At 37.8% G+C, this 13,997-nt stretch overlaps 1 protein-coding gene across 1 annotated transcript in view; it reads left to right on the top strand.

Annotated features, from left to right (window-relative positions):
• The first annotated feature begins 2,880 nt into the window (after positions 1-2,880).
• LOC149465933 (ATP-binding cassette sub-family B member 5-like) overlaps positions 2,881-13,997 on the top strand; it is a 43,705-nt gene continuing 32,588 nt past the window's right edge. The window contains exons 1-9 of the mRNA XM_089673157.1: positions 2,881-2,993; positions 9,179-9,239; positions 9,363-9,513; positions 10,535-10,577; positions 11,554-11,745; positions 11,891-12,062; positions 12,681-12,805; positions 12,931-13,105; positions 13,646-13,759. Of these exons, the coding sequence (XP_089529283.1) occupies positions 2,911-2,993; positions 9,179-9,239; positions 9,363-9,513; positions 10,535-10,577; positions 11,554-11,745; positions 11,891-12,062; positions 12,681-12,805; positions 12,931-13,105; positions 13,646-13,759 (1,116 nt within the window). The 5' untranslated portion in view covers positions 2,881-2,910. The remainder of the gene's footprint in view (positions 2,994-9,178; positions 9,240-9,362; positions 9,514-10,534; positions 10,578-11,553; positions 11,746-11,890; positions 12,063-12,680; positions 12,806-12,930; positions 13,106-13,645; positions 13,760-13,997) is intronic.

Below are 13,997 nucleotides of genomic sequence, written 5' to 3'. Positions count from 1 at the left end.
GATAAATGTAAGGCTCCAGTCACACCAGGTGTATTTCTATAGTTTAATGTGTTTAACACCTTAAAGGAGGACTCCGGTCTAAGCTGTTTTGCTTTGGGGTTGATTGGGGAAGAGTTAGAACCTCTGTCGGTTTTTTAGTGCTGTCTGTGATCCTGTTGGGGAGATTCATTCTCACTGTTTGTCATCAGAACAGAAAGTGAGGGGAATCCCTAATTTGACAGTTGTTTTCAGAACGGGAGTAGAGGAGAATCTTCTAGTAGGGACACCTGATGGGTGACAGCTGTCAGAGGAAGAGATTTGCATGATGGAAAAATGTGTTTTGTTTTATTTTCATTTGTTAAGTAAACAATTTTGTTTTATCATATTCGTTATGTTAGAATCATTCATTTTCGGAACGATTCATTATTTTGGGAGAGTATTTATTTGTTGTTCTGAATCAATTCGTATTTTCAAAAGTTCTGTTGTTCTTTTGTTGTTTTGAAAGATTGACTATATTTTATTATGTTATTAGGTTGAATTCATTTCCCCATTCCCAACTGACTTTGTTTGTTGGGTCATGCACATACAAATTAAACAAGTGGTCTCTCAATCTCAATCAATTTGGATCATTCATTATGCCATTATGTTATTTTGTTGCCTCAAACATTAAAGTGTTACTAAACCCACAACAGTAAAATCAGTCTGTATATGCAGTAAAGCATGCTTGTTATACTCACTGTGGAACCTAAGGGGTTAATCCTCTGAAAATGTGTAAAAAGGCCATTTGATCCTGACTTCTCTGCTCCTCTTGTTCAAATGTCCATGTCTTGTCTCCTTATAAGACAGACTGTAGACTGTAGACTGAACTGTAGCCATTCTGCACATGCTCAGTTTAGTGTGTATTGCTAGAAAGGTGTTTTTTTTTTGGGGGGGAGAGTGCATGTGATCAGCACAGGGCCAATCAGCACTATTCAGACAGAGGTCAGAGGGTTCACATTCTCCTAGAGCAAAAAGAAAATTCCTCCTACAAGCTTTAACCAGTGCTCTGCTGAACACTGATAGAAGTCACAAGAATGCTCTGACTGCTGATGATAAAAGGTATTTAGCAGTTTATATTTACTAAAATAATTGCTTTCCATGTTCTGTGTACTGTGGGAGACTAGATATAATGAATGCAGGGTCCTGGGTTTAGTAACACTTTTAAAAAAGTCTCAAACTATTATATCATATCATCCAAATGAAACAAATGAATACGAATGAATTTGTTGTTTTTGTAATACTTTGTTTTCAAATTAGTTGAAATACATTAGTATGGGGATTCGGAGATTTGGCAACATCCGAATCTTCAAATAACACAAATTTTGTCTCAGTTTTGATTTGTAACAAACAACCCACACATGTCTAGTCAGAGGTGGTGGAGATTACCTCCTGCCATGTCTCTAGGAATGAAGTGAGGGGAAAACTCCCTAATGGGGACACAATTGAAACCCGGAAGAAGTTCTAACTCTATTCAAAATAAAAAAGGTTTTAGCTAGAGTTCCACTCAAAACAAATATTAAAATGTTTCCTGTTTGATTGTCTTTATAAATGTTTAACTGCTACTGTTCTGTCAGTGGATATATCCTTAGTCCAAAACTGGAATGGAACCCCCACTGTTTCTGATGTTGTGCTGGCATCCCTTTATTTAGCCAAGGAAAATCTATGAATATACTCTTTTATTTTATATCCACCCTATGTAAAATTAACCATAAAATCCTCACATAATATATACAAAAATATATAATTGTATTAAATAATCCACATAAAATCAACTCTATGCTATGATGTTTTTGTACGATTAGCTCTTTTTTAAGAGTATATAGGCACATTGTAGGTTAAAGCATGGTTGGAGTTGGACGTTTAGTTTCTCCACTATGACTGTTTATCAGAAAGCTCATATTGAGAATGAAATTCCTTTATGAGTTATCACTTACTTATTTCTCAATTGTAGATAAGGGACTTATGCTCTTTGCAGACATTACATCTTAAATACCAGAACTAGCAATCAGGAGAACTTTAGTCAGCCCTAATTTCTATTTTGTGACTACCTTTAAACCAACCATATACTTGCAAGGGTCTCACTGAAAGCGATTGGCAGTGATCGATTTGCCTGTCATTGACTTTATTGCCTTGCTACAATAAACCAATCATATTCCTTCTACTCTCCTCCTGTACCAGCGTCTGCTAATGACTATTGTCACACACATGGTAAAGAAATGGAAGTGCTCATTTTCACCGCTAGGAAATCCTTAAGGTGGCCATAGATGTAATGATTTGTGATTGATTTATATATGAACGATTGCAAATAAGTGATCAGTCATAGATTTTAAGCATTGAATGACACAAGACACGTAGTGTTTTGCATTTTGCTGGTAACTTAAAATATCAAAAGAAATGAAAGAAATGTCCATTGGTTTTTTAAGGTAAATGATCTTTAAAAAACAATAATTTAATCTATTTGACTTACAATGGGTTCTCTTACATGCGTATATTTGTTTAATCGATTCCACCTTGGTCAATTGACTTGGCAGAATTAAAATTGATAGAGAGTTCACTTAGTGGCTTGAATGGAGAGTGAGGGTATTTGCACTGTGATTCTTTTATTCAATTTGATTGTATTAAATGATCACATTAATATTTGTGTGGCCACCATTACACAGATCAGTCCTCATCTGATGATTGCAAGTAATGCTTAAATTTGAGGCATCATTTGCAAAGTTTGGGCCATGGATAGGTACAGCTACTGTGTCACTGTCTGTGACCACTAAGTCATCTGTGGGCTCACATGTCAGTATTTTGAAAAAATAATGCCATTTTATTGATATTTTATGATTTTTACATGTTGTTCTTCATTTAACAGCTGCTTTGATACTGGGTGACACAAATAAAGCGATGACTGACCTTACAGAAAATGGCTCAGGTCTCAATAAAGCTCAGCCTACAGCTGAAAATGGTGGGATTCAGGAGGACCTCAAGTATGTATAAAAAAAAACAGCATGTTACAAGTCTAATGTATTCCTTTTTCCCTTTTGCTATTTCACAAAAAAATCTGAAAAACTGTATCTATTTGTAAAACAACCTTAGATCAAATCACTGGAGAACCTAACTTCACATACACTATATTGCCAAACGTATTGGGACACCCCTCCAAATAATTGGATTCAGGTGTTCCAATCACCTCCATGGCCACAGGCGTTTTAAACCAAGCACACACTCAGGAGCTCAGTGAATTCAAGCGTGGTCCTGTGATAGGTTGCCACCTGTGCAATAAGTCCATCAGTGAAATTTCCTTGTTACTAAATATTCCACGGTCAACTGTTGGTGGTATTATAACAAAGGGGAAGCAACTGGGAACAACAGCAACTCAACCACACAGTGGTAGGCCACATAAAATGACAGAGCGGGGTCAGCGCATGCTGAAGCGCAGAGTGCATAGAAGCCGCCAACTGTCTGCAGAGTCAATAACTAAAGACTTCCAAACTTTATGCACCCTTCAGACTAGCACAACAACAGTGCGTAGAGACCTTCATGGAATGGGTTTCCATGGCTGAGCAGCTGCATCCAAGCCTTACATCACCAAGTGCAATGAAAAGCATTGGATGCAGTGGTGCAAAGCATGCTGCCAATGGACTCTAGAGCAATGGAGACGAATCACGCTTCTCTGTCTGGCAATCCGATGGATGTGTCTGGGTTTGGCGATTGCCAGAAGAATGGTACTTACCTGACTGCATTGTGCCAAGTGTAAAGTTTGGTGGAGGGGGGATTATGGTATAGGGTTGTTTTTCAGGGGTTGGGCTTGGCCCCTTAGTTCCAGTGAAGGGAACTCTTAAGGCATCAGCATAACAAGACATTTTGGACAATTTCATGCTCCCAACTTTGTGGGAACAGTTTGGGGATGGCCCCTTCCTGTTCCAACATGACTGTGCACCAGTGCACAAAGCAAGGATCATAAAGACATGGATGAGCATGTTTGGGCTGGAGGAAATTGACTGGTTTGCACAGAGTCCTGACTTCAACCTGACAGAACACTTTTGGGATGAATTAGAGTGGAGACTGCAAGCCAGGCCTTCTCGTCCAACATCAGTGCCTGACCTCACAAATGTGCTTCTGGAAGAATGGTCAAACAGTCCCATAGACACACTCATAAATCTTGTGGACAGCTTTCCCAGAAGAGTTGAAGCTGCCATAGCTGCAAAGGGTGGGCCAACTCTATATACTCAGACCTGGATGCCATTAAAGTTCATGTGCGTGTAAAGGCAGACGTCCCAATACTCTTGGCAATATAGTGTATCTTAAACTGGCCGTACATTATAAAATGTTCTTGTACAATTTTCCTTTAGATTTACCAAAAGCCATATAATATAAGGGCAAACCTAAACAACACTTTCAATTTGTACCCAATCGGGCAAGCCCTTGCACTACATATTGAAGGTAAATCTAATGATACAGAAATTTCACATCGAACTTATGACTGTCCAATCGACCTTCTACCAGGATCTGAGATCCCTTTCGGGCGAATATTCCCTTTATCTGAGCGGGAACTGGGGGTACTGAAAGATTATATTGACGAAAACCTTCAAAAAGGTTTCATTCGCCCCTCCATGTCACCAGCCGAAGCTGGAATCTTTTTTGTTGAAAAAAAAGACAAATCCCTAAGGCCCTGTGCGGACTATCGGGAGTTAAACAAAGTCACGGTGAAAAATCGCTACCCACTCCCTCTGGTTCCCGAGCTGTTCCAAAGGTTGAAGTCAGCAGTGGTGTTCACCAAGTTAGATTTGAGGGGCGCTTATTATCTAGTCCGCATAAGGGAGGGGGATGAGTGGAAAACCGCATTTCGCACTAGGTTTGGGCACTTTCAGTACCTGGTCATGCCTTTTGGACTATGCAATGCACCAGCCACGTTCCAGCACTTCATAAACAACGTATTTAGAGATTATCTAGACATCTTTGTGGTCATCTACTTAGATGATATCCTGATCTTCTCCTCCTCCCTGGAAACACGTAGGAGTCATGTCAGAAGCGTGTTGGAGCATCTACGCCAGCACGGGTTGTATGCCAAGGCACACAAATGCAGCTTTGAGCAGCACAGCATCACCTTCTTGGGGCTGATTATCTCCACCACGGGGGTTGCAATGGACCCCCAGAAAATCTCTGCAATTTTGGAGTGGCCAGTACCCACCGACAAGAAAGGTGTGCAACGTTTCATAGGCTTCGCTAACTTCTATAGGAAGTTCATTAGGAACTTTTCGGGTCTCATGTCTCCCATTACCCAGCTCACCAAGCAGGGGGTTGGCTTCCAGTGGACACCTGAAGCACAGGCGACATTTGAGGCCCTAAAGGAATTATTTACCACAGCCCCTGTTCTAAGCCACCCAGATTCCTCTTTACCCTATTTATTGGAAGTAGATGCGTCTGAGAACGCAGTGGGGGCCATCCTGTCCCAGAGAAGGGGTACCAAGGAACTCATACATCCAGTAGCGTTCTTTTCAAGAAAACTCACGTCAGCAGAGGGGAATTATGACATAGGGGATCAAGAACTCTTGGCTATCAAGACGGCGCTGGAAGAGTGGAGGTCAAATACATTCCTGAGCCCGATCTTGCTCCAGCGATGTGCACAAGAGCCAAGCCAGTCTCAATGCTCTGGCTCAGAAACAGCAGCAAAAATTATTGGTTCTTGCTGCTATCAACCAGAACCAGCGATGAGGATTGGGGGGTGGGGCCGAGTCCAATTCTGTGTGTCCTATGGACATATAAAGCAGGGTTCAGGAGTGATCATGCAGGAGTGCCCCCAGAGCAAGTGGCTTGCTGCGGGGGCATTCAGCGTAGGAAGGGGGAGTGTAGCCAGAGCGCCGGTGAGGGACCGCAGAAGAGGAGGATCAAAACTATTACACAGATCAAGTAAGTATAACATGTTTGTTTTTTTAACAAAAAAAAACTTTTAATATCACTTTAACATTTCCAGATATACAATATTAGATAGCAAATCTTTACTATTTGTGTTCAGGTCGATTTTAAAGGAAACATGTAATGGGAGAAAATGGAAGCTACCCTTGATAACTTCTTTGGATAATGATGGCTGCCTTGCACTAATCTAATTCTGTCAATACTTTCTATCTTGCAATAAATATGGAGATTAGGAGTTCTGAATTATTTATCTGCTTCTTTGTCCCAGATCACAGGTATTGAAGCCATATACAGCCAGGAAACTAGAATAAGAAGACCAACGTTATTTTAGCCTAGCTAACCATGAGCAAGTTTCCAGTTACAAATTGTGTAAGGAGAGGAGGGGATTGTGTAATTGTGAGGAGATGTATATCGTTACAGAGAACATGTTAGTTAAATATAAACCCATGACCCAGATTAATGATTAAAATCTAACTTTCTCACATAGAGTTATAAAATATATGATACTTGTTCTGAAAAACAAAGGCCAGTGATGAAATTATTAAGGTTAAAGATAATCTTCTAGTGCTGCACTGAAACAAATTCATTGAATATACTTTTTCCTATTCCTATTTATTTTTAGAAAATACAACATATTTGTGGTTAATATTCTTAATTGTCCGTAAAGAAACCCTTAGCCATTAGATATTACTTGGCCTTTGAATATTATCATTATATACATTTTACAGCAGCAAACTCAGATGTGTGGCCCTACCTGTATAGCACTGCCTACCTGAAGATCCTATTTGTGTTGTAAATTCCCAAACTCATTAAGAGCTAGGCTTCTGACTCTGGTGTCCTGGCATAGATGAAGTGAATATTCCCGGGTTTGACTCACCAAGGATTCAGAGAATCTTGTTTGAAGTTTGATGAAGTCCCATTGAAGTCTTTTTTTTTTGGGGGGGGGGGCACATTTGGTGTAAGTTCTGGCCATTTTTAGGGCTAAACTAAACTAAACTAAACAAACTATTTAGTAAAAAGATAGTGAGCGCTCCTAAAAAACAGCTGCTGAAACACCAGAAGGTACCAATAAAAACCTCTCAAGAGTCAAAACAAAATAAATTACTTTTGCATTTCTGAAAGTTAGAGTTAGGGGTTACAGAGAGGGTTAGTGTTAGGGTTGAGGTTGCAGGCAGGGTTAGTATTAGGGTTATATTTAGGGTTGGGATTACAAGGAGAATTAAGGTTAAAGGTAAGGTTGTATGAGGGTTTTTTTAGTATTTGGGTCACAGTAAGGGGTTAGTTTGAGAAGGGCATAGGGTAGAGCATTGCTCTCAGCATTGTATGCTCTCTGCCAATAACTACCAGCTAATGAATAGACCATGCAACACAGTGTTCGAGTCTGGCAATAGGTAATTTAAACACCAAACTTTGCATTATGAGAAGCTTTTGCACCTTTAGATATAGAATAGAATCAGGAATATTATTGCCTTCTGTAAATGTTAAGCATTTTTTACTTTGCCAATACTCATCATACATCTGCTTTCTCTGTCCCTGGACAACCTGCTTGTTTTCTGAGCCTGCCAATACTAAACTGGTCAACAGGCATCAAATAACTATGGAAATATTTTTTTGCTATTAGTGTTAGTGTGGATTACACTGTTCAACAGGTAAAAAGTTTTGGGCATAAAATTAGCTAATCTTACATAATTTTGGGGTGCTGAAAACGAAAATGACCCTAAAAAATGTTGATTGGCTCTAGTTTCCATGATATATTCACCCATCTAATGACGTAAGCCATTCAAAATTATGATGCAACTTCAGCTGCATATTGCGCAATTGATACTGGTGACCAATAGAAAATTGCATGTATACTGAGATGATGCAATATTAGCCTTTAATTGCATCACTTCACTGCATAAAAGCTGCAGTATCTGTAGCTGATTGTAGTTCGACAGCGTCTTTACATTTCGTTTTATGCTTATATAGGCTACTCAGTAATGCCTCGAACTTGTGTGAATAAAGCAGATAATTTCTGCTATATCTGCGGTGAAATAACTTTTATCTCACAAAAAAGGAGGATAACAGGAATGATTAAGAAAGCCTACAGCTTGTATTTTGGCTGCAAGATAGGAGACCAGGACAAGAGCTGGGCACCACATATATGCTACAATTCTTGTGGGACGGCACTGGAGCAATGGTTGAATGGAAAAAAGGCATCTATGCCTTTCGCTGTGCCAATGATTTGGAGAGAGCCAACAGATCATGTTAGTAATTGTTACTTTTGTATGGTGCCTCCAATTGTAAAAGGGCTAAATAAGAAGAAAAAGTTATCTGCACTATCCAAATATTCCATCGGCAAGACGTCCAGTTCCTCATGGAGAGGGGCTACCAATTCCTAAAGCACCAGAATCCTTCGTGGTTGAGTCAAGTGAGGAAGAACCTGAAGCGTGTAGTCACGTGCAGTTGTAAGAGATAGCCCTTTCCTCGAATACAAGAGAAAAGCCAAGAGAAGCAAAACCGACACAAACTGAAGACAAAACTAGTGAGAATCCTAAGTATTAAAATGATTCAACTTAGCTTATGGCTATAATTTTTCTTGGTAATCCTATGCAATATATTATGCCATTTAGGCTTTGTTATGTAGTCAATATCACTTGCTTTATATTTGTGGAAAGACATCTATCTATATAATTATTGTGCATTATGTAGCCATTACGCCTATAGTAGAAAACTTTCCGTTTACAGAAAAACTAGAGCCAATTGACAAATTTCATTGTTATATTTGAACTCAGAATGTGAAATTCATTAAGAAATGGATCCTTTTGTTTCCAAAACTGGCAAAAAATAAAAATTTGTTGAACAGTGTTATCTGAAAACAAAGAGTTATGCAGTGTATCTAAAAAGTCCTTAATTAATGATTGGCTTTACATATATTTAACTGTCTGGCAGCAATCAAATAGAAAATATACACCAGCAAATGAACTATGGACAATGCTAACTAATTTCCATTCACTTGGTGGTGTAGTACAAATACGAGAGATAGAGGTATCAAACTCCTCCACATACATATAACCTTAATAGCACATGTGAAAACAATTCAAGTGTCCTAATGGGCTGACTGAAAAGTGAAGAATAAAATTAAAATAAATAAGTGGCTCATATCATTAAATACAATTGTGGAAATATTATGTAAGTGTTACAACACCAAGACATGTCTCAGCCTTAGCAAAATGCTCTGTGCTTCTATTAATTTGAGTCATTATTGCTTCTCCAGGAATCCAAAAATGAAAAACAAAGAAAAAGAAAAAATGAAGGCTGTTGGACCAATTCAAATTGTAAGTCACTTCAACATTTTAATTTTTAAAATATTTAATGACAAATATGATTCTTGCAAGAGACTGTGTATCTTTTTCCTTTAATATATTGTGTTTTAACAGTTTTTCTTTGTTGTTTGATAGTTTCGATATGCCAATGGGCTTGATATCTTTTATATGATTATTGGAATTCTTGGAGCCATTGGAAATGGAGTTTCCCAACCTTTAATGTTCATTGTGTTCGGCGACATGACTGATAGCATTTTGTGTTACAATTCATCTCTATCAAACACATGTAAGACTTGTTCACATAATTTTGATTAAATAAATAAGAGGACCTAGTAAGCAACTAACTGCAGTGAGCATTGATTTATGTGTGCACTCAGAGACTCGCACCCACACATATGCCATGTTGGGACACAGCAGCTGTGTCTGTGGAGCCACTGTGTCCCAATAAACAACAATGGAACTGCCGGCATGGGATTCATGCAGCACCTGTGCTAGGAAAACACAGCCCTGCATGGGCACGGATGTAATTGCCCTGCATGATTGAGGCCTATAAATTGTCTCAGATATCTACATATTGAAAACATAAAGACTTTCTAAATAGTTCACTTTTATTTCAGAGGCCCATAGTGTATGAAAAACACACTCAATGTGTACTCAGTGCTGCATTTTCATGAAAAGCAGTGAGGCAACTCACTTACTCTGCAGGGTTTGCACTGAGAAATTGAGCCAGTAGCCCCCCAGAACAGGGTAATAGTGTCAACCCCTGACCTTTGTGCCACATATATCTATTTTTTTGCCATTCTTTGGAAATATGGGGAGGGATTTGGGTTACAAGCAGCAAAAATAGGGGTCTTTTTTTACTTTGAGAACTGAAAAAAGAACACCTCCCCCTCCTCTCACCTCCATAAAATACAATGGAGATGTTCTGTAATCCACAGAGAAAAACTTCTAATAACACTGCTTGGGATTTCAGTGCAGCAGAGGCAGAGCATGGCAGAATGCATTTGCTGTGCTTTTAAGGAGGCAACACATGGGATGCAAGTTAATTTTGTTAAATTCACAAAAAAAGAAGGAATCTTGTGTTCTGTGTTGATGTCACAAAACTGTAACATTATGCAGTTTCTTGATAAATAATATAAAGGTACAAGAGAGCCTACACCAAGAACTGTGGTGTGTTGTGTTTGCCAGGATAAACTTACCCTGTCCTTGCTCAGTTTGGTTAAATTAAAATTGTTTTGCTGTATACAATGTCAACCAACATTTACACGTAATAAAAAGTTTTATATGTGCTTTTATTTGTTTTTCAGCTGAATGTGCTAAATTCAAACCACTAAATGAACAGATGACTCTGTAAGTTGATTTGACAATATGGATTTTTTTAAATTATGCTAAACATGCTTAAATATAGATTGACATCTAATAGACAAAACTGACTTTTGGTTATGGGTGAACACCAAAGACCCAAATAATCTAGTGACTTTTAGAGGTCTAGAGGGTTTAGAATGTTCAGCTGTTCCTCACATTAGAGTTACACTTCTTCAGTTGTGTTTCCTGTAGTGAAAATAAATGAAAACCCCAATGAGTAGAGTGAGTTTCTTACAATGCACATTCCTTGCGGGTAGTGCTGGGATTGTGAGTGCAGAAATGTTGCTGCTAGAGTGCATAAAAGATATAAAAGATAGAGAGTGAAGATATTCACAGACATCTAACAAAAATTAAATATCACACACACATGGAACGACCCTTTAAAATGACATATCAAGTATAGATGGGTCTAGACCAACCTTTCTCAACCTCTATTTCAACAGAGGAACCCTTAAAATGATTTCCAGATTTCAAGCAACCTCTGCTAAAACCAATTAGTGGGACCACTGGGAAAAATGCCTCTTACATAGGTGGTCATGTGAAATAATGCCCCCCTTACCACAGTGATCTTACTGTTACTCTTGCTGATAGCTAAAAACGTCTCTGGTGTCATGCCACTGACTATGCCAAGTGGCACTGGCTCTGGAACAATGCAGTCTCTGGAAGAACACTAGTTAAGAATTGCTTGTCTAGAGAGATAGGTCACTCATCAGCTTTTTTTTTTTCTCCTCCTGTGTAACCCAGCAATGATATATTCCTCCAGTGGCTCTGTTACTGCTAATCTTGAAATTGTGTGTTTCTGCTTATTGTACATGGAAGCACTTTATATGGGCAGTACTGTGATTTCAAATGTTGATATCTCACCACTGAATCATTAAAGAATATAGGAGTTACCTAACCTTTCAGTTACTACGTTTTTGCATTGTTATAACAATTGATAATGTATTTTCTTTGTTTTCAGGTTTTCTTTATACTATGTTGGAATAGGAGCAGGAGTTATAATTTGTGCATACTTTCAGGTCTCCTTTTGGGTTCTAGCTGCTGCAAGACAGACTAGAAGAATGAGACAAAAGTTTTTTCACTCTGTGTTATCAAAGGAAATTGGCTGGTTTGATGTCACTCAGTCTGGTGAACTTAACACTCGTCTTACAGAGTAAGAATTTAAATTTATTTTTAAATTGATCTTGTTTGACTAAAACCTTATTTTTTATAATTTAGTTAAAAACATAATTTACTTATAAAACATATAAAAATATAATTTTCTTAAATATAATATATAGTGTTTTTGCCTTTGCCAGAGATGTTAACAAAATCAATGATGGAATTGGTGACAAGGTTGGACACCTTGTTCAAAATATTTCCAGCTTTGTAGCGGGTTTACTAATTGGATTAATCTATGGATGGAAACTTGCTCTAGTTCTCATGGCAACTGGTCCCGTTGTGGCAATTTCAACAGCCATATCTTCAAAGGTAATGAATAATTTGTGGTATGAAACATTGACAAAGTTTACAGCAACCAATCAGGGTGGAGAATTATTTTTTTAAACATTTTTATTGTTTTTTAGGCCACATAAACATTAAAAAGACAGGTATCAAAAGATCCTGTCCCTTACCCATTCATTCTCTCATTTTATACTCATCTCTCCTGCACTCCCTTGCTGCTCCTTCCTCTGTCACATCCATGACAAAAATATTCAGTGTTGGCTGGTGTAAAAGGAGTGGGCTGAGTGGGAAACAGTTTTTTTATGGCAGCCTCAAAGGGCCCAGAAATGTAAAGTTTTCTGGTTTACTTTAGGGCCACTTTAACACTTTTCATGTTTTTTTAAGGTGATAGGGTATTTTTGATATTGGCATGAGAGAAGTATAGTGACTGCCATTGGTGGCTTCTGAAATTGCCAGGGAAAATCACAAAACACCTGGAACATGAATTCTGTAAATAAGTGTCAGAATTCCTTATCTCTAAACCTGTTCAGAGTCAACCAGTCAGTCAGTATTGAAGCTAAAGTATCAGCAATGGCAGCCCATCATTCTCTCATTGTAGATTCCCTTTAAACCTTAGCTGCCTACTGACTTCCTGCAATTCCTTAGATGCTGGTATCACTGACAAGCAAGGAGCTTACAGCATATGCAAAGGCTGGAGCTGTGGCTGAAGAGGTCCTCTCCTCCATACGGACAGTGGTGGCATTTGGAGGACAGGAGAAAGAAATAAAAAGGTTTTTATCACCATCTTTTATAAATAAACATACAATTAGTTTTACAAATATATAGTAGATGTTCATGTGTATCCCAAATAAATGGGTACCTACTTTTCCTTCAGTGTATTATTTTCTATATTCAGGTACACAAATAACTTGGGAGAAGCTAAAAAACTTGGCATAAAAAAGGCTATCACTTCCCAGTTGGCTGTTGGAATTATGTACTTTATCATCTATGCTTCCTATGCCCTTGGATTTTGGTATGGAACAACGCTGGTATTGAGTGAAAATGAATATACAGTTGGTAGAATTATGTTGGTAAGTTCTACATTTTGACTTTAGGAAATCTATAATTGTTTTGAAGATTTTTTTTAGAACCTTTATGTGGTTTTATATTTGTTTGTTTTTTATTTAGATAAAATGTTTAAACAAATATTTAATACAGGGTGCAACCTAAAACATAATTTAAAGAGCACTATGAGTTTTCTGAAAAGAGAGCACAGCAGAAGCTGTTTCTCCTTTTGAAACAATATATCAGTCATCTACTGAAAGCATGAGGAATGAAGAAAAGGGGCAGAGATGGGAATAAGTCACACTCATTCAGTTCTCTGTGTAAAATTCGCCTCTAGCTTTTAAACGTAAATGAACATAAATGTACGGTAAAAAATGTTTTTGTAGGAAAGGAGATATAGTAAGCTAGAAAATATGTAAAATAGAACCACAAGTTTTATAAAATAATTGGATTGGATAGTTATCTTATATGTACACATTTATGTGCATTGACAATTGTAAATAGCAGAGAAATATAATGTACAATTGTAAATTATTTTATTTTATAATTGCCTATTTTATTTACAGGTCTTCTTCAGTGTGGTCTTCAGCAGCTATTGCCTTGGTCAGGCAGCTTCTCATCTTGAAGCTTTTTCTGTGGGAAGAGGTGCTGCTTATAACATCTTCAACATCATTGATCAGGTGGGAGACTCAGCATTATACACTGAAAAAATAAAACTTTATGAAAAAAAATCAGATTAGTGTTTCCAGTGCAGAGCCCCTAAAAAGGAAAACTGCTTCTGAACATCTGCTTACTTTTACAATAAAAATCAGTTATGGATAATGAAAGAATACTTACACTAATTAATATTTGTACCTACAAGTACACTATAACATATCACCTTTAGTAATTTTTGAGAAATAAAAGCCCTATCTGTAA

The sequence above is a fragment of the Staurois parvus genome, unplaced genomic scaffold, assembly GCF_062004578.1.
Source record: "Staurois parvus isolate SC_StPar_1 unplaced genomic scaffold, SC_StPar_1.0 ptg000136l, whole genome shotgun sequence".
Classification (NCBI taxonomy): Eukaryota; Metazoa; Chordata; class Amphibia; order Anura; family Ranidae; genus Staurois; species Staurois parvus.
This window is presented reverse-complemented; position numbering and strand designations above follow the sequence as displayed.